At 39.7% G+C, this 27455-nt stretch overlaps 1 protein-coding gene across 2 annotated transcripts in view; it reads right to left on the reverse strand.

Moving 5' to 3' along the window:
* The window catches only part of lgr4 (leucine-rich repeat containing G protein-coupled receptor 4), a 71023-nt gene that overhangs the window by 14741 nt on the left and 28827 nt on the right, over positions 1 to 27455 (reverse strand). For both annotated transcript variants that reach the window (XM_067399475.1, XM_067399474.1), the window contains 4 exons: positions 11806 to 11877; positions 10776 to 10847; positions 2112 to 2327; positions 240 to 311 (listed from right to left, as the gene is read on the reverse strand). In XM_067399475.1, coding sequence (XP_067255576.1) covers positions 240 to 311; positions 2112 to 2327; positions 10776 to 10847; positions 11806 to 11877 — 432 coding nt within the window. The remainder of the gene's footprint in view (positions 1 to 239; positions 312 to 2111; positions 2328 to 10775; positions 10848 to 11805; positions 11878 to 27455) is intronic.

Raw genomic sequence — 27455 nt, forward strand, 5'->3', positions numbered from 1 at the left:
GGCATCCTTACAGAGAGCTCCCAATGTTCTCTGCAACCCTCAGTCTAGCAGAAGAGGGCGCTAGAGTAGCAGATATATATCATGCCAAAGACAGCACGGAGTAACTATACTTGTACCCACATACAATCTCTTGTAAAAATATGTAGTATGATGCTATTGATGACAGACCCACTCCAGCAGATTACAATCTCTTTAATGACAGGAAGTGTGATTACATGTCTAAGTGAAGGGGAACTCACAATGTCTCCAGGTTGTCCAGCCCATTAAAGCAGTTTTTTCCAATCTCCTGAATCCGATTATTGTGTAGATGCCTGAACGACACGGACAAACAAGATTTTAGAAGCAATATTTATTTAGAAACATTAATTTACACACAATCATTTTAAGTTGGGATTCTAGCTGAACCAATAGGATTATAATTTTTTTTTAATTTATAAAGTTCAATAAAGTTATGTCGAATTTTGCCTAAATAAAAGAAAACTAAATTATTTTAAATGCCAAAAGTGAATTTAGGTATAATAATGTAGAGTATGAAAAATGGATATTCCCTTTGACTGTTGCTAATTATTACATTTAACAGCATGAATGTTTTTAAAGATTAACTTTGTGAAAAATATATGACCGCAAAGGTGATCTAAATATAAAAATAAGGGATATGAGTACATACTATTAAATATCCAATACCAACCAATATAATACATTAAAAAAATTTCTAATATCATTGATATTAAAGAAGGTACCCAATATAACACAAATCACTAATTTTAAGATGTACATTTTCTAGTGCACTTTTTTGATACTCCATTTAAAAATGAATATCATGCATTTATAATTTTAAAATTTACTTCAACACTGTGCTTTATTAGTTATATACAGAGTTCTGTGTGAAAACAAATACAGAAGGTGCTTAAAGGGTTAGTTCACCCAAAATTGCAAATTCTGTCATTTATTACTCAGATGAATCAGTGTGTCGAATCATGATTCAGATCGCGTGTCAAACTGCCAACGGCCGAAATCACGTGGCATTGCCGCTCCGAACAGCAGATTCGATACACTGATTCATCTGTGCTCCGATGCTTCATGAAGCAGTATTTTGAAATCGGCCATCACTAGTCGCTCTAAAAATATTCTCATCACTTTATAATATTAATATTGAACCACTGTACTCACATGAACCGATTTAAATATGTTTTTAGTACATTAATGGATCTTGAGAGAGAGAGTGTCATTGCTCCCGATGGAGGCCTCACGGAGCTATCGGATTTCAACTAAAATATCTTAATTTGTGTTCTGAAGATTAATGAAGGTCTTACGGGTGTGGAACGGCATGAGGGTGAGTAATAAATGACAGAATTTTCATTTATGGGTGAACTAACCCTTTAAAAGGGCCAGGATGCAATACAATGATAGATTATAGATGAATATAACCTGAGAGGTAAAAGAATACATCTTATGTAATCTATGCAGAATTAATGGATCCATTTATAAATGTTCACATGACTACGGATGACTAAGGGATGTCTATTTTGCTTGAATTTTCCAGTCATTAAAAAGATGCACTTCTCAGCAGAACATTAACATAAACATTTTCTCTGAACGGATAACTCCTCAGTCGTTTTGCTTAGCACTTCACCACACAGGTCTGTGTGTTTGTTCAGTCTACTTAACGGATTAATTGGCCTCCACTCCTAAGACAAATATTTTCCAGCAGCTGGAATGTAATTGGAAAATCAGACCCACAGAGAAGCTTCCAGAAGTGAGGCACAGAGAGAGAGAGAGAGAGAGAGAGTGAGAGTGAGAGAGAGAGAGAAGGGGGGGGGGGGGTCTATAGCATCTGTTTGACTTTGCAAGACACAAGGGTCCATTTTGCTTTCCTGTTTTCTCTCTCTAAATTCGCCCATCCACACTGCTGTTTACCTGCCTGTGTACTTAACCATGTGCAAGTGTTTTTGTATGAGTGTTTTATGAGCCGCCTAGGACTACAGTTAGTGTAGCGCATTGATGGATTTAACTGACGTGTGGTAAAAGGCAACAGGGGAAGGTAAATTTATCAGTGTTAAAAGCAGGATGAATTCCTCTAGTGTATACGGCCGAAAGTGCACAGTACTCACAATACAACCAGGCTGGAGAGGTTGGCGAAGGCATTGTCTGGGATGTGTGTGATCCGGTTGAGGGCCAACGTCAGGGCCTGCAGGTTACTCTGGTGCTGTAGGGGGCCAACAGGAACCTCAGTCAGGCTGTTGTCATCCAACCAGAGGTGCCTGAGCTGCTGCAGTCCCTCAAAACTGTCCTCAGGCACTGAAATGATGTGGTTAGCATCCAACCGCCTGCACAGAAATAGGAAAAGATTCAAAAAACCTGATGTGGATAGAGCATAAAAGAGCTGAAAACGCTTTTACATATCGAAACAGCCACTTCTACAAATACACCACTGGGAGAGCGTGCATACTGGGAATAACAGTGTGCTGTCACATAGGTGCTAAAACATCAGTTAGCACTCAGTTTTGCACACTGTGCTGTTAAAGAAACACAAGACGTTTCCATGATCTCACTACACTGGCCTTCCTTTTCACACAGCCCAGGTGGGAGCCCTGGCCCCACTCAGGGGCCCCTTCAATGGCTTTATGAGAAAAAGGAACCACACCTTTCAGGCCTCAGGGCTTGTGACCGAAATAAACAGTACTGTGGCAAATACTGTAGATGCTTAAAAGATCTGACTCAGTATGTATATACTTAAGAAGTGTGTGTTGCGTATGACTTCAGGAGACTATGAATATAGCGCAGAAGTCATGTAGAGAATTTTCTATTTCTATTTTCTAAGTTAGGGCACTGAGAAAAGGAATGGGAGCCAATCACTAGGAGGAAGGGGTTGATGGGTAATAACGGTGGGGTGGTGACTTCCTGTTTATATATGGCTGACACTGACTAAGCTATACTCTCCCTGCCCTGTGATTATACAATTACAACACAAAAGACTAGGGTATGCGTAGGTGGAGATCTTAGTTAGAACAAGAAAAAAGCCTTATTACCTTGCCACTGAAACAGGACAAAGCACAAAAACTAAGTGGAAACGCACACTCACTCACAAACGCTCTCTTACCAGACCTTGCTGAACTGCCTACCTAGACATCCTAACTCAAATAGAACCTCATAAATGACGAAACTGACCTCACAACAGCGATTACTTAACCGTGCCCACTGCTTTTTAAAGGTGCCATCGAACGTTTTTTTACAAAATGTAATATAAGTCTAAGGTGTCCCCTGAATGTGTCTGTGAAGTTTCAGCTCAAAATACCCCATAGATTTTTTTTAATTCATTTTTTTACTGCCTATTTTGGGGCATCATTAGAAATGCACCGATTCAGGTTGCGGCCCCTTTAAATGCTCACGCTCCCCGCCCACAAAGCTTGTGCTTTCCTTAAACAGTGCATAAACAAAGTTTACACTGCTTGTTACGACCCCTGAAAAGGTCTAGGGGGTACAGGGGCATAACATATAAAATTGACATTAAAAAGCACATTAAAAAAACACATATAAGCAATGTATGGGACAAAGAACCACAAAGCCGTAAGAACAATGCAATTATTTATTAAGTGTGAACACAAGGTGTAAAGGTGTGTTGGTAAGTGTAAATAGACAAGAGTATTGGAATATATATATATATATAGATATATACAGTATTTAGAGGAACAAATAACATACAAGAGACAGGGAGGAAGGGAAGAAAATAACAAAACCAAAACAGTCTAGCTTATAAATATCCCCAAGACTAACTAACAAAGAAAAATGTGGAAAAGAAAAGTCTTTAGCGTCCGAGACGCCCTAACTATTCTACGCTGCCTAGTCAAAAACCAAAAGTACATGGGGTGGCAATCGCCCCTAACCTAATGTACTATACAAAAAGCTTGTATGTGTTGCAATGTATGTCACGTGACGTCCTTACCTATAATCCTCAAAATGGATCTTTACAAAGTGTTCGTCATGCATACTGCATGCATGCGTCGGATTATGTGAGTATTGTATTTATTTGGATGTTTACATTTGATTCTGAATGAATTTGAGGCTGTGATCTGTGGCTAACGGCTAATGCTACACTGTTGGAGAGATTTATAAAGAATGAAGTTGTGTTTATGAATTATACAGACTGCAAGTGTTTAATAATGAAAATAGTGACGGGTCTTGTCTCTGTGAATACAATAAGAAACAATGGTAACTTTAACCACATTTAACAGTACATTAGCAACATGCTAACAAAACATTTAGAAAGACAGTTTACAAATATCACTAAAAATATCATGTTATCATGGATCATGTCAGTATTGCCATTTTTCGCTATTGTTCTTGCTTGCTTACCTAGTCTGATGATTCAGCTGTGCACATCCAGACGTCCTGCCCTTGTCTAATGCTTGAACATGAGCTGGCATATGCAAATATTGGGGGTGTGCATATTAATGATCCCTACAGTTACATAACAGTCGGTGTTATGTTGAGATTCGCCTGTTCTTTGGAGGTCTTTTAAACAAATGAGATTTATATAAGAAGGAGGAAACAATGGAGTTTGAGACTCACTGTATGTCATTTCCATGTACTGAACTCTTGTTATTCAACTATGCCAAGATAAACTCAATTTTTAATTCTAGGGCACCTTTAAAGGCGGTACCAAACAATATGATGTCAAGTTGGATCGCTTGCTGATCTGCCTGATAATTTTGGAATAAATTACTTCAAATTTATCATGCAAAAAACAGCACATGCATTTTTATGAGGCTGTTATGTTGAAACACTAAATATAACAGTAGAAGATGAGAAAACACCCAAATATTGAGTAAAAAAAAAAAAAAGTCTATTCTTAATTAGACTGAGCTATTTCTTTTGGCACTTTTCAGTCTTAAAGGGTTAGTTCACCCAAAAATGAAAATTATGTCATTAATGACTCACCCTCATGTCGTTCCAAACCCGTAAGACCTCCGTTCATCTTCGGAACACAGTTTAAGATATTTTAGATTTAGTCCGAGAGCTTCTTCATTGAAAATGTATGTACGGTATACTGTCCATGTCCAGGAAGGTAATAAAAACATCATCAAACTATAAAATATATAAAATCTAAAATATCTTAAACTGTGTTCCGAAGATGAACGGAGGTCTTACGGGTTTGGAACGACATGAGGGTGAGTCATTAATGACATAATTTTCATTTTTGGGTGTACTAACCCTTTAAGTCATTATTATATTTATATTGCTGTGTCTGCCATCTTGGATAGACTTTTTTTTATTTCTTTTCACTGCGCTTGTCTCAGTTGCATTCTATGCAAAAGATACAGTTCACAACATGAAGGTGCATAAGATGCCTTAAAATTCTGCATAGTCAGCTCTTTATTTGGGAACAGAAACACACAGTTAGACAAATGGTGTGGAGCTCTCTGTGTAATGGAAATATATTACAGAGGTCCTGTGGATTTACCAAATGAAAATATAAACAGCTCATAATTGTTCACAATAGTCCTGCCTGGAATAGTGTGTGTATAGTGTACTGTAAGCGTAGTCTCGCTTGTTAAATAAAATTTTTTGTGTTCTCTCAGGCCATTCTGGGAAAGGAGGACTAAAGATCGCACATGTTCTACTAATGAACCAATAGCAAGTGAAACCAGTTTTCTTGCATATACTTTTCCCCTTTTTTAATCTAAGTGCAATGCTTTAGAAAAATTTTCAGGACTTCGAGGCATTTGTGAACTAGAGTGACAGATCTTCAAAACTGACGTGTGCTTTGGATATGAACTCTGGCTCACTTTCGGCTTTGGCACGTTTAAGAATGTTTAGTTCTCTGCTCTACACAGACATGAAACTCACACAATGGGCATAATGTGGGGCTGGTGAGTGATAAGTAAACTGAAATCACTTCATGAATGACACAATTATACAGTCCCTAAAACGGATGGTTAATTTGCGAATTAAACCGAATCAATATTCAGGAGTCGAGAGATGGATCTTATCTATGGAGATACGGATCTGTCAGCTGCAGCTGAAGTCTGTGCATGCTGCTTGTTTTGAACGTGCAGATCTGGGCATGTCCACATCAGCCACTGCCAAAGCCGAGCGTGCACACACTGACAAACACATGTAGTACGAGATTCACAGCGAGTCAAAAGGGTTGGGTGGCATAGATGACAGAGAGGGTATTATTCAAGATGTATATCTACAAGGTAACATTTGGCCACAAGAACTGTTGTAATGTAACACATTAGCAGCTCAGCTTTTGTTAAGATTTATTACTTTATAAGCTATTTCTAAAACACACCAGGTCGTAGCTTTAACACTCAAGGAGACTGAAGGATAATTATTTGTGATAATGAATTGCTCTCTGGTCTGTTAACTGGCAAACCACAGAATTGACTTTTGAGGTTAGAAGGCAGCGACCTTTACCAGATCACTGCAAACTGTGGCATAGACGGCCACTTGAAATTATAGATGGATGTAAGATTATAATTGTGGTTTTGGAAACTGTTTGAGTGAGGAGAGGCAGTCGTATTTCTAGAGTATATCCATAAAGTCAACTGCTATAACAAGGGATGCAAAGAAATTTTACCCACCTGAAATGTTTTATTGTTCTATTTTAGAGAAAAAATGAAATGGAAACAGTTACTTTAACATTAAATAACAGAATCACTGGCATGAACAAAAAAAGCAGTGTAAACTTGAAATTATCCAGATTGAATGAGATTTAATGTAAACACATGGCTGTTAATAGGTGATGTATTGAGAGAAAAGAGGTTGTGTTTTATAGCGGAGACGTTTTTTTTTTTTCTTCAAGAAATTAATACTTTTCTTCAGCAGGATGCATTAAATTGGTCAAAAGTGACAGTAAAAGCATTTATGTAACAAAATAATTATATTTTAAATTAATGCTTTTTCTTTTGAACTTTCTTTTGATCAAAGAATTCTGAAAAAAATTATCATGGCAGCAAAATTAGAATGATCTCTGGAGGATCATGTGAAGACTTTATTGTATTTTTGATCAAATCATTGAAGCCTTAGTAAGCAGACTTTTCAAAAAAAAATAAAAAATAAAAAATTTAAATGGAAGTGTATAAGTGCAATCATTCGACATAAACCCATTGTAATACATGTAACATCCACACCACCTGCCTTTAATATCAGGGCTCAACTCTAAAGATTTTTTCCTGGCCCAGGCAGGCCGGTTCAGATTTTTACCTGCCCTGCTAAAATGTACAAAAAAGTAATTGTCTTATTTTATTTTATTATTATTATTATTATTATTTTTGCTTTAAGATTTTCAGGTAGACCTAACAGGTAAATATATAGAAATGGAATAATTTCTTAAATAATTTCTGTATCTGTAGAGTTATTAAACACTGCAGTCTTCACCACATAAATTACAAAGTGACTATAGATTAATCCTTATTAAAGATACAAAAGTGATTCAGTCAAGAAAAGTGAGTGATTTTCTCTTTCTCTTTTGTTCTTTGATTAACATTAATGACAGACAGCAGCCGGTTTATTAAGTTGCTGTCACTTTAAGACCAGCACACATCCTATTTTCACAACTCACAACTCTAATTCGTTCATTTAACAGTTTTCGCCCTGTCTGTGAAACCAGGCCTTTAACTCTTTTAAGACTGCTTATGAGGATACTCACCAATAATGGGCATTTCGACATCATTTTGTGTGTTTCGTTCAACTGCAAAAGAGAACTCAACGCGGGGCTGGCACGCTGTCTGAAGCAGCATTGTGCACGTGTTTGTTCACAGAGAGCCACATCAAAGACAGCATGCCAGTATAATTTACTCACCCTCAAGTTGTCCCAAACCTGTTTGAATTCCTTTCCTCTTCTGAATACAAAAAAAGATATTTTGAAGAATGTCGGTAACCAAATAGTTGATAAGCCCCATTGACTTCCAAAGTGTAATATATATATATATATATATATATATATATATATATATATATATATATATATATATTTTTTTTTTTCTTCTTCTTTTTCTTCTTCTTCTTACCCCATACTGTGGAAGTCAATGGGGCCCATCAACTGTTTGGTTACCCATATTCTTTAAAATATCTTCTTTTGTGTTCTGAAGAATAAAGAAATTCATACAGATTTGGAACAGATTTGAGGGTGACAATGATGACAATTTCCATTTTTGTGTATAAAATTAATAAAGAGCACATTTATTTTAAACAAAGGCTATTTTAAAATGAGGATTTCCAGTTTTTGGTATAAGCTTTCAGCCAGAATATTTAGTATAGGCAAAGAATTTTCAGTGCATCACTAGCTACAACCAAAAAATTTATTCACCAAAAGGCTATCAAACAATTGTAATAAAGCAGAATTGGTAAAACAAATGGTTTTTCCCTGGTGTTTTCTACAGGCTTTGTCTCTGCCTTGCTTCCCACAGCAATGTCACTGTAATTAGGAAGTGTTTTTGGTAGCCTGATTAGCGCAGCTGAAGAACCTGTGCAGAGAAAGCCTGCAGGGTGAACATAATCCCAAAGGACTGCACCCTTCCCTCTCTCTCATGTGTCCCTGATCTTTGGCCTCTGCACTGACTACAACCTACTCTTTCCCTCATCAACCCTGCTGAGGGGCAGAAGGCACGTTGATTGGCAGGTCATTCTCCTTATCCAAAAGCAGGTGGACTGTGCCAAAACACATTACTTTAGCACCACAGGGAAAAAGAGAGGAAAAACACACAACATGAGGGGGTGAGATAGAGAGAGAAAGAGAGATCTGGAGAGTTGATAATGGTTAAAACCTGATTTTTTAAACATACATTGTCCCACAGCAGAAACAGCAGTTGGACTATAACTCACTGTGACAAAGTTAGAGGACAGACACAAAAACAAAACAACGCATAGTTACAGGAACTCTAATGCATCTAAGACATTGCCATGAAAACATTGCTTGATGAACCCCTAAGCATTACTTCCATTAGAATTAAATTAATTACATTTTATTTATTGAAACATTATACAGGCAACTGAGAAAATGAACAGGACACAAACTATTTTTAAACAATGTGCAAATCATATGTATCAGCCAATAAATTTGATCATCTCGATAATCCATCCATCCATCCATCCATCCATCCATCCATCCATCCATCCATCCATCCATCCATCCATCCATCCATCCATCCATCCATCCATCCATCCATCCATCCAACCAACCAACCAACCAACCAACCAACCAACCAACAAATAAATACACACATATACAGCAATGCAAAAACATCAAACTTAATATTAAATATGGTGCTCTTTGTTTTAGTGTTAGAATTGGAACCTTTATGAGCGCAGGAAGATAGTACAGTATGAGTAGACAAGATAATATTTCTTAATTATCTAGATATCAACCAGTCTTTAATTTCATATTAAGAACTTGTTTATAAAGAATACAGTTTCATTCAATGTTGGTTAATTGTTAGTGTTTTAAAACAAGGACTAAGAAAAAAACGTACTAAACCATCTGTATTGACACGCTGTTCTAAGTTACCTTTTGGAATTTTCATTAATATATAAGGGAAAATATACATTTTAGGTAACTGGTCACAAAAAAAAAAAAAAAAAAAAAAAAAAAAAGTTCACCTTTGTAATCACCCTTTTGCCGTCACAAGTAAACTACTTCTCAAAAGTTTGTGGTCGGTAAGATATTTTAATGTTTTTGAAAGAAGTCTCTTATGCTCACCAAGGCTGCCTTTATTTGATCAAATATTTGAAAATGTAATGTCTTCCTGTGATGGCAAAGCTGAATTTTTACCAGGCATACTGAAAATTTTCTAATATGCTGACTTGGCGCTCAAAAAAATAAATAAATAAATAAAATAAACAAATAAAAAAAATAAAAATAAATAATAATAATAATAATAATTGGGGGGTGGGGGGTAACTTTGCATTTATTACTTGGCCCACTTTAACTACTCTGATACCACAGCAGAAACTACTTGCCTAACTAATACATCATTAAAGGTGCCCTAGAACGTTCTTTCACAATATGTAATATAAGTCTAAGGTGTCCCCTGAATGTGTCTGTGAAGTTTCAGCTCAAAATACCCCATTTTTTTAATTAATTTTTTTAACTGTCTATTTCGGGGCATCATTAACTATGCACCGATTCAGGCTGTGGCCCCTTTAAATTGTGCGCTCCCTGCTTTAACTTTAAGAGTAAGACCCCATACACGCACACATTTGATAGATACACATCCAAATGTGTCAGGGAAAAAAAAGGGTTTGGTTTCATTTAAGTTTTATTTATTTTTTTCTTTCTGCGACTAACCAACTAACAATTTTTGGTCAACTAAGCCTCTTCTAGTCGATTAACGATTAGTCAACTATTAAAGGTACTACAGAGGATCTTTTCGTCGACTGAGAAACTAAAGACTGTTAGTGAGTTTTTGAAATGAGCGCATGCGTAAGAACAACCCCCCTCCTTCACAGCTCATTATGAGGGAACTCCTCCCAGAACTCGTGCACGAGTATTGGAACACGAGTGTTTACCACCGGCATTCGCTGTGTCGTATTAGTGGATTCATTAAAAAAAATATATATATATATTTGATTAACAGGAAAATAATTTATTTGAAATATATATTTTTTAACAGTGTAACAAGTAACATGTTTTTACTGTCACTTTTGATCAATGCATCCTTAAAAGTGCACATTTAAAAAAAAAAAATTGTATATATCGTTTGAACAGTAGTGTAAATTGAAATATATTTGTTCTAGAAGGAGAGAGAAAGAAAGCAGATGGAGATGCTTACAAAGACTGCAGGGCATGGAGATTCTTGAGAGCTGCACTGGGGACAGTCTTCAACTGATTGTTCTGAAGCATCCTGAAAAATACACAACACTATAATTATTTACTGTATTCACCTCTATGACACATCTGTCTGATATCACAGCACAACACAATACATATACACTTCTCTACAACATTTCTTCACTCATGAGCCCAGATAACCACAATATGAGCACTAGTGCTGATGTAGTATGTTTTTATGTGTGTGTGTGTCTTGTTCTGAGCTAATCACAGTGCATATCTTGCTTCCTCTCCACTATCAGCTCTCTGGCGTCACTCAAATGGCATAGGCCACGAGGACAGCTTTTCCCATTTAGTGCCAGGCCACAGCACACACACACAACTACACACTAACACACATATATTGTCACATATACACACAGCCAAGCCAAGGGGCATTCATAAACGCATGACCACAGTAAATAAAAACTGGTCCCAAATCATCTCCAACATCTACAGCTCCAAAGCCCTTGGCTTTTGGTCCACTATCAGTTTCCCTAACTCATTCCCAATTTCCCACAACAATGTCTGGATGAGCCTGTAACAGCACTGTGGGGCAGGAAGAGGAAAAATGAGCTTTATGTAAAGCATGGCTGAGGGGACCAGGCAGCTGATAAGGTGCATTTGAATTGGCTCACAAACACCTGAAGGACAAAATATGAGTTAGAGCAAAGAGAAAGAGAGGAAGAATGCATCACGATGAAAGGTACTCCATCAGACACTGACAGACTTGCTGATCCAGTAGCAATGAAATTCCTGTTAGTTACACAACACCATTTAACAACTCAACAAAACACACAGCAGGATCTACTTCTCTCTCACTGCGCTGTACAAGATCGTCTCTCTGGGTGAATGAGTAAGCCTGAATCAAATAGAGGTGTGTGAGTGTGTGTGTGTGTGTGAGTGTGTGTGTGTGTGTGTGTGTGTGTGTGTGTGTGTGTGTGTGTGTGTGTGTGTGTGTGTGTGTGTGTGTGTGTGTGTGAAATACTTACAGGACTTTAAGCTGATGGAGGCCAGACAGAGCCTCTGGGTGGATTAAAGCAAGGTCATTACCAGCCAAACGTCTACGGAGAGAGAAAGATACTTTATTTCAGCTAGACTGTAATAAATGTCATTCTGATGGAAAGCTGGAGAAAGGGTGTCAAAGGGAGTGAATGCAAGGTTGTGAATGGGAAGGAGCACAGAAAAAAGCGATAAAAAAAAAGAAAAGCTACAACTCTAAACTAGGCTGGATGAGCTATTGTAAAATGCTGTTAAACTCACACTTGCAATACATTTTGCATTCATTTTTTAGTTGACCCTTCCCCTAAGCCCCGCCTTAAATTAAACTGACCAATCCTATAGCTTGGTAACAAGCTTTTGCTTTTTTCTAATGTAAGCCTATGAGAGTTAGTTTAATTGGTAGCTAATAGTTTTAATAAAATTAAATAGGTTTAAGAAAACGTTCCCCACAATTCAGAACAACGTTGTTGCTTTGTCACTCATAATTAATAAATTGTTTCTTGAGCACCAAATCAGCATATTGATTTCAAGTATCATGCGACACTTAAACCTGGAGTAATGGCTGCTGAAAATTCAGCTTTGCCATGGCAGGAATAAATTACATTGTAAAATATATGATTTTATTTTATTTACAGGGCTCCAGACTGTGTCTAAAACGGTCGCATTTGCGACTAAAAATATTAATTTGCCAGTCATGTTTTTGCTGAGGTTGCCATTGGCGATCATACAAATTCACACATTATGACCGTAAAATTTGCATGTTTTACAGATGGCGCTGTTGCACGTTCTTCAGGCTCTCGCTACAGCGCTTCAGATCAGCTCGCAATCAATGATTAGCGCACATTAGTCAACCGTTTGCTTAAGAACTAATGCTGATCAATAATGACAATATATTATTCATATTGTATTGTGTTATAAAGGGGGTCGCACACCGGACGCTAAGCTCGGTGCCGCGCCGCGTCTCAGGTATCTCACACCGGACGCGCACATTCTATACGCGCGAGCTCAATTTTGAATCGGCTTCTGACAGAAGAGCTGCACGATGAAAGCTTACTTTATTTATTTTTTATTTGTATTGAATAATAGCTGACTTTTGAAGGTTCATTAATGAAAATCACATTATGTCTGTTATTGTTTTGTTGTATCGGTTGTCTAGGCAACTATGTTACATTGTAGCAATATTATTTAACTAACGTTAACTAGCTAGTCCAAGTAAAAACGTTAGCAAAACAAGTTATTTCGGTAACACTTTACAATAAAGTTTCATTTGTTATCATAGTTAATGTATTAGGTTAACTAACATGAACTATGAGCATTTGTTACAGTATTTATTAAGCTTTGTTAACTTAATGTTAGTTAAAAAACAGTTGTTCTTTGTCCATGTTAGTTCAGTGTAACTAATGTTAAATACAACTTTGATTTTAATAATGTATTAGTAAATGTTGTAATTAACTTAAACAAAGATTGATAAAGGATGTATAAGTGCAGTTCATTATTAGTTCATGATAACTAATGTATAATAATATATAATATATTTAATATTTCGTATTTTGTGGGGATTTCACAGTATTAATGAATATTAACTTCTAAATTATGCAGTATTCAACAGATATAGTCTACATTGGATAAATATATAATATAATGTAATTATGAAGGTTTTTGAATGCCCTGTTTTTATGTCCTCCTCAAAAAGATCAATATTGACGAACAAAAAAAAAAAAAAAAAAAAAAAAAAAAAACTGCTGCACTGCTACTTTTACGTCGAAGACTGAAAAATAGAGGCAATCGAATTTGCCTGTGCTTTGTTATTTCGCATCACTGAGGTTAGTGTATGGAAAAATAATATATTACAAAGGGCTACGTTTATTATACATTTTTCCCCAAATATGTTTAGACCTTACTCAAGCTGTTGAACTCAGAATGTAAAACAAGTGTATCTTGTAGCACAGGGTGAAATCAGTATGTACATTGACGATTTTAGGGAAATATAATATAAATTTAATATAAAACCTTGAAATGGCGCTCTGTGGCGCGGCAGGATTTTGAACAACTTCCCGAGTCGTAGCTGGGCGCCGCGGACAGGCGCCGAATGTCGCCGCCGGTGTGCGTACTCTCATTCGAATTTTAAAGACGTGTCGCTACGCGTCCGCTGTGCGACCCCCTTAACGCTTGTAACAACGTAGTTTTTTTTTAATCTCTCATCTGAACTTGAATGAGCAGCAAAAGCAAAGCACAAGCATTTCAAAATAAGAGTCCCGCTGTATTTTGGCCTGTTCATTAATCAAAGTCGTATGTATCAATTTCCTTTGTTTGTTATTTGGTTACACAAACCAAATTTAATATATTTATATATTTTTTCCATTTATTTATATTTATTTTCATTTGATTCAAAGTAAACTGTTGTAGCTTCAGGAAGGAAAGACTAACAACATTATTTGACATATTATCCAATATAAAGATTACTGTTAACTAAAACCATTAAAAACATTTTTTCATTGCTTGAAATAAATGTTAACACTGAAATAAAAAATGTATAAAAACTAAACAGTCATGTTTAAAAAACAACCAAAAATAAAACTAAAAAAAAAAAAAAAAAAAAATATATATATATATATATATATATATATATATATATATATATATATATATATATATATATATATATATATATATATATTAAAACTTAAACGAAAAATGAAAGCAGAAAATATAAAAATCTAAATCGGATTCAAAATATTAACAAAAACTATAGTAATATTAAGTGAAAATAGTGACATTCATTTCCCAGAAAAATCACAAGATAAAAATGCTGAAACTAAAGGGGAGATGATTTTTTTTAAACCATTTTTAATTGTAATAATGTTTAACAATATTTACGTTTATACATTCAAATAAATGCAGCATAAGAGACCTCACACATATACATTAGTATCACGTTATTGCAAAATTTAACAATGTTACTAATAATAGGAATTATACCAAAACAAATATCACTTTCTGAGCACATTTTACTGAAAATAATGCAGTTTACAGAAATCTCCAGTTTACCTATGAGATATTCTGTAAAGCTTGTCTAGATAAGCTACAGTAACTAAGCGGGGTATGCTTAGCAATGGGTCAACTGCTATGTCACTTGGCAACCATAAACAGGCTACAACAGGCTTAGTGCGGGAGTACAATATATACAGCAGCTGATATCTGTAGTGCTGAAAGTAGTGTGTGTGATAAGCGTTGCTCTCTCCTGAAGTGCTAACTTGTTCTCTGTTGGCAAAAACCTCTACAGACTTTCTGTCTGATTGGGCAGCACAAATACCTAAGACGTGTCAGAATGTGATGGTTGGAATGAATGTGATGTGAAGCTGATGACTTCTGACTGTACAGATGTGTTTTGGGCTGGACAACACACACTCTGACACATTGGATGTCTTGGATATCTAACAAGTGGATATCTTGAGTCTGAATTTCAGATGGTGTGTGGAAGCATGTAAACAGGATAAGCTGTACAACACACAGTATATATGGGTTTGTCAATGCTGCATGTGCCATTACTGGTGTGTGAGAGTGCTTGTGTGTGGTAAGGCAGGCAGAGGGTCCACATAACTTCACCAAATCAGGCCCGAGAGATTAACACCAGATTTATCACCCACTGAAACTGGAGTCAGAAAACTCTCTCACACTCTTCTAACTCTCTTATCATCTCTCTCTCTCTCTGTGTGTGTCTCAGGAGCAGAAATAGGCCACAGTGTTTCAGAAAGAACAGAAAGCCTTCCATTTGCCCCTCTCATTACAGGAAGTGCTGGACTGCACACATTAATCTAGATGTTTACAGCATCAGGATGTGTTAACTGCCCCTTGGTGGCCCTTAGATGCATGTCTGAAATAAATCACATCTAAAATAGGGCTGCACAATATTGGCATTGTGATATTTTGTTCTTCTGCAATATATATATTTATATATTGTTTTCACCAGATTACTTGAACATCTCTATTTGGAATGAATTAATCATTCTAGAATGATTCAGCACAGAAATTAATAAACAGTCAGCACTGATAGCCTCGTGCAACTGACATATAGTGCAACTGCTAAAACTAGTGGTTTAAAAAAAATATATACTATGGAAGTCAATGGAGCCCATCAACTGTTTGGTTATCCACATTCTTCAAAATATCTTATTTTGTGTTCAGCAGAAGAAATAAATCCATACAGGATTTGAAACAACTTGAAGGTGAGTAAATGATGACAGAATTTTTATTTTTGGGTGAGCTATCCATTTAAGGGTGCAGTAAGTGCTTTTTGCATTTTCCTGCAAAGAATAGTTCCAACCTCAATCAAACACACTTGAACAAGCTAATTAAGGTCTTCAGGACTACGAGAAAACTACAAGAAGGTGAGTTTGATCAGGATTGAAGCTAAACTCTGCAGGAAAGTGGATCTTTAGGGCCAGAGTTATCCATCCCTGATCAAAAGCATCTTTCTCCATTGACAAATTTAAAAACTTCAACATTTTGCAAGCAAAACATACAGTAGGGATGTAACGATGCATCCAAAACCGGTTGAAAATCGATTAAAACGTAAAAGTCGGTTGAGATGCTTAATACATTGTGATACATTTTGGGGCGGGGGTTTATATGAATTTATATTTAAGGAGAGCTGACTGGGTTCAGAAAAGTTTAGATGGTATTTTCTTTTCATCTTACTTCCGTACAATGCATTTTAAAGTACTTTTAGCACACAATTTACTGCTGTCAAGACAGTGTATTTGCATGCTCATGCAGCCCATCTGCTGTTATGAAGTTCCCATTCAGTCGGTCACGTTCGACGTACGTCGGACAGACCGACGAATAGGAATCTCGCTAGAGAGGCCAATCTACTTCGAGTGTAACTAAAACGAGCCAATGCACATTGGCATGCAATCATATGCATCAGCTGCTCGCAGCGCGGGTATATAATGAGCAGCAGGTGCGTTGCATCTTCAGCTTTTCGCTTCGGAGCCGAACGGTGTTTGTTCCTGTTCTCTGAAAGCGAGTATCTGCTAGAAGACGACTCAAGCTTTTTGGTTGAACTTCTCTTTTTTTCCGAGTGCGGGCGAACAGCACAGCGGTCGAAGTCCTCTCTTTTTCTGTTTTTGTTTCGTTTGCCATTTTTGAGCAAATAGCTGTTTGACAGCATCAGAAGGCTGTTCTCACGGCCGGTACGGTGCGCTTTTGTGCGCTGAAAAGCCATTTTTACGGCTGGTAAAAGTGAGCGCTTTTAAAGAGAGAGAGAGAGAGAGAGAGAGAGCACACGACAGGCTGCACACAATCCCTGTCTGTGTTGCGGCGGACGTTCCCCTGCGTGCTTCAGCACTTTTAAAAGAGTAAAGTCCCTGAAAGAGCTTACACAAGTAGATTCGCATCTTTTTAAAGATGACATCCTACTTGCGTTTCTGGATGCAGTCGTTCCTGTCCTCACTGACGGCCAAGATCACTGTTTCACATGTCTGGGCGTGTGCTGAAACAATGTTCGTGGGTGTTTCATGTTTTCATATGAGAACATGATCACGTCGACACGCCGGTCGTGACTCTTCTTTCTCCGGGAAGCTTGAGTCCTCTCTGTTGATGGCCAGCTGCCGCTTGTGTGTAAAAAGCACAGCCGCGGGTCTGCCCGACACTCTGGGAGACCATGGAGATCAACGAGAGCAAACCTCTCGCTCCTCTGCGTGTCGTGTGCCGTCGAGCTGCAGCGCAGGTTGTCACGGCAACCCAGCGCTCGCTCTGCGCTCTAGATGCGCGGTTCCCTTGCATAATCTCCATTGTAGCGCCCTCTCTGGTGCACCAGAAGAGGTCTACTTTGCTGATATGGCTTGGGTGACATGAGGTTGAGGGGTTCCTTCGGGGAACCAACCCCCTAGGGCCCCTCCCTCTCTAGCGCATTGCAAGCTGTGCAGTTTCTGGATTGGATTGCTGGTCCTTCTCATAGGGGAACCTAGCATTTCATTCAGAGCTCCAGCTGAGGGACAGACATCGATTGCAGAATCGGAGAGAGTGCTGTTATGCTCTGAAAATGAGGGTGACGCTGCCCACTGTAATGGTGTGTGCTTATGCTGACTCAGATTCTGAGTTTACAGCCATGCTTTCCTGGGTCTTCCAGATGTGCATGGAAAACTTGGCAGTATGGGGGTATATTGGTGTCATAAATATGGAATGCCAAAAGTGCCAAAATCTGCAAAAGTTTTTCCTCTCTCACTACCCTCTTGGATGGGGTGGCTGTACACAGAACACACCCACCCTGCATGTGAGGCCAAGGCACTCTTTTTGCATGAGGGTAGTTCTGTGCTGGGGTTGAGCTGCGGTTGTTGACTAACCGTGATCAAAGTCACGGCGCAGGCCCTCAGCCAGACAATGTCCACCTCAGTGGTCCAGAAGTGCCCCCTGGCTTACCTTGTGAGGTGCGAGAGGTTGTCAAGCTAAATGCTTTCTCAATGCTCCCATCTTACGAGGTGGCCTTTTCGGTGACACTGTTGAGGACTGAGCCCAGCGGTTCTCCTCAGTTAGTAGCGGATCGGGGAGCTTCCCATGACAAACCATTGAGTTCCTCTTGGGCCACCCCTCAGTCTGCTCGTCGCCAAGGGTGTCATCCCCTGCAAGAAACTCCGGCCCAGCAGGCTCTGCTGTGTCCATTGCAGGGAGATGACGCCTCCCGTCTCTGCAGCTGTTTAAGTGGTTGGTGAGAATCACCCCTGAGACGGGCGACCCAGAGATGGGTGGGGCTGCTCTTCCACCCCTGGAGGAGGGCCGGGTGTTTTTTTTTTCTGTTTTTCAAAATGCTCACGCAGAAACGCATTTTCGAGTGCATCCGTCCCCGAGATTGGTTTGCAGCGATCGACCTGAAGGAACTGCCTGAATACGTTCAATGGCAGGACAGCGGTCCCACTGAAATTCTTTCAGAGGCTCCTGGGGCATATGGCGGCCGCGGCGGCAGTAACCCCACTCGGTCTGCTTCATATGAAACTGCTTCAACACTGGCTTAACGGCCGAGTCCCGAGATGGGCGTGGGAACGCGGCACGTTCCGGGTGCCAATCACTCAGGAGTGCCGCCAAGCCTTCAGTCCGTGGTCAGACCCTTTGTTTCTCTGGGCAGGAGTGCCCCTAGAACAAGTGTCCCGGCATGCGGTGGTATTCACAGATGCTTCTGCCACCGGCTGGGGTGCCACGTACAACGGGCATGCAGTGTCAGGGGTTTGGACGGGACCCCATCTGCATTGGCACATCAATTGCCTCGAGTTGCTAGCAGTACGTCTTGCACTGAGCCGCCTCAAAGGGCCGCTACGGGGCAAGCATGTACTGGTCCGTACGGACAACACTGCGACCGTTGAGTACATCAACCGTCAAGGTGGTCTACGCTCCCGTCGCATGTCGCAACTCACCCGCCATCTCCTCCTCTGGAGTCAGAAGTGTCTGAGGTCGCTTTGTGCCATTCTTGTCCCTGGTGTGCTCAGCCATGTGGCCGACGAGTTATCACGAGCTGAGCTGCCAGGAGAGTGGGACTCCACCCCCAGGTGGTCCAGCTTATCTGGAGAGAGTTCGGAGAGGCTCAGGTAGACCTGTTTGCCTCACCGGAAACCTCCCACTGCCAGTTGTTTTACCCCCTGTCCGAGGGAACACTCGGGACAGACGCACTGGCACTCAGCTGGCCCCGGGGTCTTCGCAAATATGCGTTTCCCCCAGTGAGCGTACTTGCACAGACCCTGTGCAAAGTCAGGGAGGACGAAGAGCAGGTCCTCTTAGTTGCGCCCTATTGGTCCAACCAGACCTGGTTCCCAGAACTTTCACTCCTTGCGACAGCCCTCCCTGGCCCATTCCTCTGAGGAAGGAACTTCTTCTCAGAGACGGGGCACTCTTTGGCGCCTCAAAGTGGAACCTGTTCGTCGAGTGGTGCTCTTCTCGCCAAGAAGACCCCCGAAGATGCTCGATCGGAGTCGTGCTTTCCTTCTTGCAGCAAGGGTTGGAACATAGGCTGTCCCCCTCCACCCTCAAAGTCCATACTGCTGCTATCTCCGCTTACCACGACCACATAGATGGCAAATCTGTTGGTCAGCACGACCTTGTCGTCAGGTTCCTTAGGGGGGCGAGATGGTTAAATCCTCCTCGTCCCCCCTCCATACCCTCTTCGGACCTCGTTGGTGCTAAGAGCACTTCAGATTGCTTTGAGCCTTAGCAATCGGCAGACTTAAAGATTCTGTCTATGAAGACTTTGCTGCTGGTTGCATTGGCCTCCATCAAGAGGGTAGGGGACCTGCAGTCATTTTCGGTCTGTGAATCGTGCCTGGAGTTCGGGCCGGGTGATAGCCACGTGGTATTAAGTCCCCGGCCTGGCTATGTGCCCAAGGTTCCTACCACTCCCTTCAGGGACCAGGTGGTGAGCCTGCAAGCACTGCCCTCGGAGGAGGCAGACCCAGCCCTGGCTTTACTCTGTCCAGTTCGCGCTTTGCGACTGTACATAGACAGAACCCAAAGCCTCAGGACCTCAGACCAGCTCTTTGTCTGTTATGGAGGCCAGCAGAAGGGAAAGGCTGTCTCCAAGCAGAGGATGGCCCACTGGATAGTGGATGCCATCGCCCTGGCTTACCAAGCTCAGGGCGTGCCCTGCCCGCTCAGGTTTCATGCTCACTACACGAGAGGTGTCGCATCCTCCTGGGCGCTGGCTCGTGGCGCCTCGCTGACAGACATTTGTAGAGCTGCGGGCTGGGCGACACCTAACACGTTCGCTAGATACTATAGCCTTCGTGTCGAGCCGGTCTCCTCCCGTGTTCTCGCCACAGGTCAGAGGCACGGAGAGGCCCCGGTTTAGTGTTGGCTTGCTGCGCTACATGCGCTTATTTTCTCCAGAGTCCCTACAAGGCAGACCCTGTCGAGTCCTCTGATATCCCTTCGGCAGCCGACATGGCGGAGCGTCTGCCGCCAGGCCTATACTCCGTTGTATCCTTGAGAACCGGTTTAGGCTGGGTTCCATATGTGTGACCCTACGGGGATCCCATATGGTTGGTTCCACGGTTGCTCCTAAACGAAGCCCGTGTCTTTCCCTCTGGGAGAACCTACCCTTCATCGGGTTGGAGTCACCCCAGCTCTTCCATATGTAGCACAGCCCTACAGGGTTAGTCCATATGTACTTCTCCACATAACTGCTTCGGGGAAGGATGTGGCTTCCGCAGCGTTCCTTTCCCAGCGAAAGGGTACGCTTTCCCAGCGTTATCCAATAGTCTCACTGAATGGGTTTTGGGGAACAGCAGTGATCGACTCTCTCTGTGTTAGCCCTGTCCCACCATCCTCAGGCAAGGGGGTTCAGGTGGCTTACAACAGAGCGCTGGAAGGGGGCAGCTCCTGTGGCGCTTTGGTAGGGATTCCTATTCGTCGGTCTGTCTGACGTACGTCGAACGTGACCGACTGAATGGGAACGACTAGGTTACAAAGATAACCCTCGTTTCCTGAAGGAGGGAATGGAGACGTACGTCCCGTCGCCACAGTCGCTGTACCCCGCTGATGCTGCCGCCTATCCCGTTCGGCTCCTCAGCGAAAACCTGAAGATGCAACGCACCTGCTGCTCATTATATACCCGCGCTGCGAGGCGAGCAGCTGATGCATATGACTGCATGCCAATGTGCTTTGGCTTGTTTTAGTTACACTCGAAGTAGATTGGCCTCTCTAGCGAGATTCCTATTCTTCGGTCTGTCCGACGTACGTCTCCGTTCCCTCCTTCAGGGAACGAGGGTTACCTTTGTAACCGAGACGTTTTATGTAGCTAAAGTTTGAACTTTCTGTTTTTGCTTCAAATGTTAAAAAGTATGCAAGCTAATTTAAATTAAAAACTGCTCATGCTGCATGTATGCAGCATCTTTGTTGGGATCGTGATTAAAATGCAGTGGTTACCTCTAATTTTAAATGGCTACAGATAGTTCAGCCTATAACAGAGCAAATAAACATCTTGTTCATGTACTCATATGAAGATATTTCTTTTATTTGTATTATTTGATTTGATTTATTTGATCTGTTTTAAAAAGATATTTAAATTTTACAAAGAAATGTGCAGCATTTTGTCTGAAAAATAATAAAAAAATAAACTTTCTCATTTTGTAAAAAAAAAAAAAAAAAAATTGTGAGAAAATCATGAGAAAATCAATTTGTGAAACCAGTATCGTAAATCGCATCGAATCGTGAGTTGAGTGAATCGTTACATCCCTAACGTACAGTAAATTGTAGTAAATTGCTCTGTCAGTGGCCATTTTTGGCGGACTTAATAGCATGAAATGTTATATTCATTCCTGCTTTCTGGACACAAAACAAAAACAAAACCAAAACCTGTATGTGAACATGAGCACTGGCTAATTTTTAAATCATGTAATTCCATGAGGTCATTTGCCAGCTGAACAACTGCCACTGAGATGAATGAAGGTCTTTGTGGAAAAGGTGATGATGCACCTTTTAAGGTAAAAATCTCCCTCTTTTTACCGTCATCCTTTTCTCTGCCACACCCTTACATTCTCCATAATACCAAAGTATATATGTAACCGTGTGGGTAATTATCATAAAGCACAGTGTCTCCATTATTCACCTGCAGACCTGGAGACAGGGAGACAGAAAGAGGAAAAGGGAGAGGAAAAACAACAAGAGACACTGGATAATACATCTGCAATTATGACGGCGAGGACATGACTGGAGTGGCTTATCAGTCCGCATGGATCATAGGGGTTCGGCTTCTAAGTGTTGAAACATTACCACACACAAAGAAATGAAAGGAGAGAGAAACTGACTGCTGGGATACCAAAACGTTAAAATGATGAACCATCATGCAGCAATTGACAGAATATCTGTTTATCTCCAACCACGACACAAACCCCAAATTAAACAATCAAATGCAGTCCAACTGCGTTTTTGTTTATATCAACACATTTGTTGTGGCACACCAATGTGGTTGGGTTAGCCTGCGGGACTGCGGGGAAAAAAGAGACGTTCTCTCCCTCCATGTCTTTCTTTCTACATCGTTCTGGTTTGGCAGTCTCTCAAAGCCACCAGCTCTGGCCAGGCTTCCATGGGTGGATTCTTATACACACACTCAGTGTCACTAGTCAGCAGTCTGATGCATCGAGCGGGGAGATGTCACCCCTGGTCTTTATTTGTCTGGAACTAATCTAAGTCTCATTCTGTGGTCAGTGTATTGCCAGAGCTGTGTAGCGCTACTCTGGAGTGTTGCTTTAGTAACCACTTCAGTGAGCACGGCAAATGTCATGTGACCTTGTGATGGGTTCAGCCAGCATTTCCAAAACAGAAGTACCTATATAAAACAAATTACAAATTAATTAATAAGGCAGTGCAATGCCATATGGGATATATTGCAAAGTCAAATTTTCCTACGGTGTTGTTACGGACACGTCCAGTGAGGCTAGATTCAGACTGCTCTAAATGACATCATTTGGAAACCACAGATTCTGAATGGTAGATTTTTTCCCTGGTCAAGAGCTTTAATGATTCACTTTTATATACATTTAAAGACACTTAGTCTTTGTTCAAACTATTGTAGTCTTTGCACTTCATTTCTCCCCTCTAGATACTCACTGTGCTGGACTCTAATGAAAAAGGCCAGTGGGCTTCCAAAGCCCTATAAGGCTGTGCACCCTGAGACGGCCAACGAAACCTGAACAACAAATCTCTTGGAACTAAGCACTAACTGAGCCCTATGGCTACTACTTTTAGTTAGACCAAATATTAGCGTAACAAAACACATTCTCCAATTTTCCTGGCCAAAGTGCCCTAGTTACAATAATGTAGAATAAGAGGTCTGCCACTAGCAACCATTATACAGTGCTGCAATCTTGTAATGTCTGAGCTATAGCTAAACATGAGAAACTTAAGTATAGAAACACAGTACAAAACCGAATTAATATTGCACTTGACTATATGACTTAATACTAACACCTAGTGACATGAATGCAGCAACACCAAAAAGTTTTGTTACCAATGACATTGGAGTAATGCCTTATTCAGAGTCAGCCATATTTTTTTTAAATTCCATTAGCAAAAGTGACCAATAACAGGGGGGATATTGAGATAAAGAGAGTAGTACTTATCATATGATCTCATATGTCATCAAAAAACCAACTTCATGAATTTGTGTAAAATCATTGTAATTAAAAAAACAACAAAAAAAAAACAATCATACACAATCTCTGCCATACTCACACGTACAATACTTAACAAGCTAGAGACACAAATCTAGAGAGGATTAATATTTGACAGCTCTATATCGGTTAGTGGGGGTGGATATGTTTGAAGAGAGAGAGAGGTGAGAGTGTGTGTGGTTATGACAGAAGACTGCATGACTCTGAGGCAGAGAATGTTCCTCTTGGCTTTCAGCAGTGCTGCCTAACAGCACCCGCAGGTCAAACACACACACAGAAGCACATCACTGCTGCTGCACTGCAAGAGTAAGTGCATTCTGTAAATAGGTGTGCTGCTCATGGTAATCTTTTATGCCTTCACCTGTACTAGAGAGCTATCACTACTTTTGAAAGGCAACATTTGCCACTTTAATCAACTAGCTTTTTTATATATTCTGGACACCCACACTTCAGTTTTACAGAGCATGTTCTTTAAGGAAAGAATACCTTAACGGAATGCAGATTATATTATATATATATATATATATATATATATATATATATATATATATATATATATATATATATATATATATATAAATAAATTATATATATATATATATATATATATATATATATATATATATATATATATATATATATATATATATTATATATATATATATATATATATCAACATTCCTGTCTAAAAAAAAAAAAAAAAACTGGCCTAACCCAATCCCTACCCCTATCCCTAAACCTACCTATAACTTATCCCTAAAATCAGAGGGAGATGATGTACAAAGATGTACAATGATGAACAATACAGCAAGAGTGTTTTTTTGTTTTTTTTTTCTCGTCATATTGTTTTAACAGTAGGCCTGTGTTTTAATTAAAATCGTTTGTCGCCATGGCTTGGAAAACAAGCAGGGATGTCTAGAATCACTTGATGAAGTTGATGAAAATAAGTTAAAGTTCAGTGCAAGATGTGCAGCACCAATCTGCCACACATGTGCACACTCAAGAATGTTGTGAACCTTTTGTGCTTCAGTTGCCCATGTTCCAGTGCGTTGTTACGGGAAAAGCGCATCCACAACAGGACTAACACATTTTGGTTGGAATGTAACTAAATGTAAGTTCACTTAAATTTGCTTACACTAAGTTCACTTACATTTGCATCCTTTTGTGCAGATATCAGCTGTAATATTAAATTTATGCTGTGTATCTATATCTGATAATTTTAATATGTGTCATATAGAATGGTTTTTAGTTTACTGGTGTTCATTTACACTCTTCAGTTTTACCTATTAACCTTATTCCTTTAAAATATTTATTTTTCGAAAACATTGATGCATTTGATAATCTAGCAGTGTTATTTTTCTAGTCAAATTTTTATATTTTGATAAACATTTTCATGCCATATTTTTATGTCAAGTTGACATTAATTTTCATAACAGTGTTTTAATTAAAATATTTTAATTATCGCCATGGCGCACACAGCCTGCCCCCGAATACTCCTTTTTGAGAACTATCAGTATTTGAAATGAAAATGAAATGAAAGTAATGTTATGTTATTACAATTTAAAATAAATGTTATTTATCATTGTGGCAAAGCTGAATTTTCAACAGCTATAACTCTAGTCTTCAGTGTTATACGATGCTTCAGAAATCATTCTTATATCATTCTAATATGTTACTGACCCCAAGCTTTTGAACGGTATCATATTTTTACGGCCAGTTGAACATCTTGCAATTTGGCTTTTGAGGGGTTACAACAGTCCACGATTGTTTAAAAATAAATGTAAGCCCAGAAAGTGAACTCCTGACCCTCTGATTAACCACACCCATTGTGTCCACTGAACCATGAGCAACCTGACAAAGAGCATCTGGCACAATACAGTGCTGTACAGGTCCCAGAGACCTCCCGCACCCCCCACCCCATTCCCAGATAGCACACGCTTCTGAAAACTCCAGTTGTCACGGAAACCATTGTTTTGCCCTCCTTCTTCCTGCCATGCATTCCTTCTCACAAAGCGTTGAAAAGCAAATTGGCCTTTGACAAAGCACTGGAGGACTGTTTGGGAACGAGAGCTGAGGAGATTGGAGTGGATGAAAGACACACGAGGGTAAGAAAACACACTCCAATCAAACGAATAAAAAAAGAAAAAAAGCGGAAAAGAGTGAACAACAAGGGGGAGCCGACTTTGAGAGCTGGTCATTTCAGCAGTCTGGAAGCGCTGGTACCTGATATCACTTAGACAGATGTTATCTGCCCTTCCCGCAGATGGGCAGACGCGGGATGAGTGAAGGAGTAGAGAAAAGACAAACAAATGAAAAAGACACCCAATGAGAATTCAGAACTTATTTCAGAGATACTGATACAGACACTCCAGATCAGTCTAAAACATCATGTGTCTGTTTCTTAAATGCCATTAACAGACTATGAACAAGTTAAACGTAGCTTCAAAAGCTAATTTGGTGACATCTGACACCCGCAGCATTCTGAGATGCTCTGACTAACAATACTTTGTAAGCTATGAGCCTGTTCCAGATGTGCTACACCACGCTGATGGTGCTGTGGGTGGCCAAATCTGTTCCCCGCTTATTCTCTGCAGTAGATATTTGCATTTTATTTATTTATTTTTTTATTTTTTTACAAAACTCTCAAGGTCTAATACACAGTGTGTAGCTTGTTCATCTGTAAATCCATTAACATTATTTTGTTTAAGTATTGTATATGTTTTGCATGAAAAATAACAAAAAGCCATATCTTACGTGCAATAGTGTTGCTGTACTGAATATTCACACATGGGTGAATTTTCTGTGCCACTAAGCCTGAATCCTCAAATAAGGGTACAGTCATATTAGCAAATTTTGGGGGGGAAAAAACGGTCCATTGTCTAATACTAGAGTAGCGATGTTTGAAGCACAGCTCACACAGAAGAAGTCACTTTCAAACCAAGCAGCTTTCTGTTGGTCAACATGGCAAATTTGCATGACCAACTGCAACACAATACAAATGTATGTTTCTGTATGGGGAAATCTCATGTGGATTCCTATTGAAAAGACTGGATTTTGTCTGTGAAAATTTGCTGAACAACGGTAAATGTGACTGCATCTAAATAGCAGTTGTGCATTAACAGTGACTGCAGCCTCAAAGCATCTGGAAGCCACACATTTCCAATGATAGTTGCAGATCTGAGGTGATATAATACAGCAACGACTGATGCATAAAAGTTGATCAATGTTTAATTTATGTAAATGGACAGCGACACAATGTGGTGACTACCAAAAAAAAAAAAAAGACAATGGAGCTCACATAATCCAACAAGCTGACACTGAAACCAGCAGTGATTTAATAGATGCAATGTGCATTTAATTGAAAAACATTTCAAAATCTCAATATAGACAAAATATTACAAAATGGGGCCATACTCAAGAATGAATACCGAGCAAAGGATTGTTTCAAATCATCATAGAGGTAGTAGTAGTAGTAGAAAACAGAGTGA

The sequence above is a fragment of the Chanodichthys erythropterus genome, chromosome 11 (assembly GCF_024489055.1).
Source record: "Chanodichthys erythropterus isolate Z2021 chromosome 11, ASM2448905v1, whole genome shotgun sequence".
Lineage (NCBI taxonomy): Eukaryota > Metazoa > Chordata > Actinopteri > Cypriniformes > Xenocyprididae > Chanodichthys > Chanodichthys erythropterus.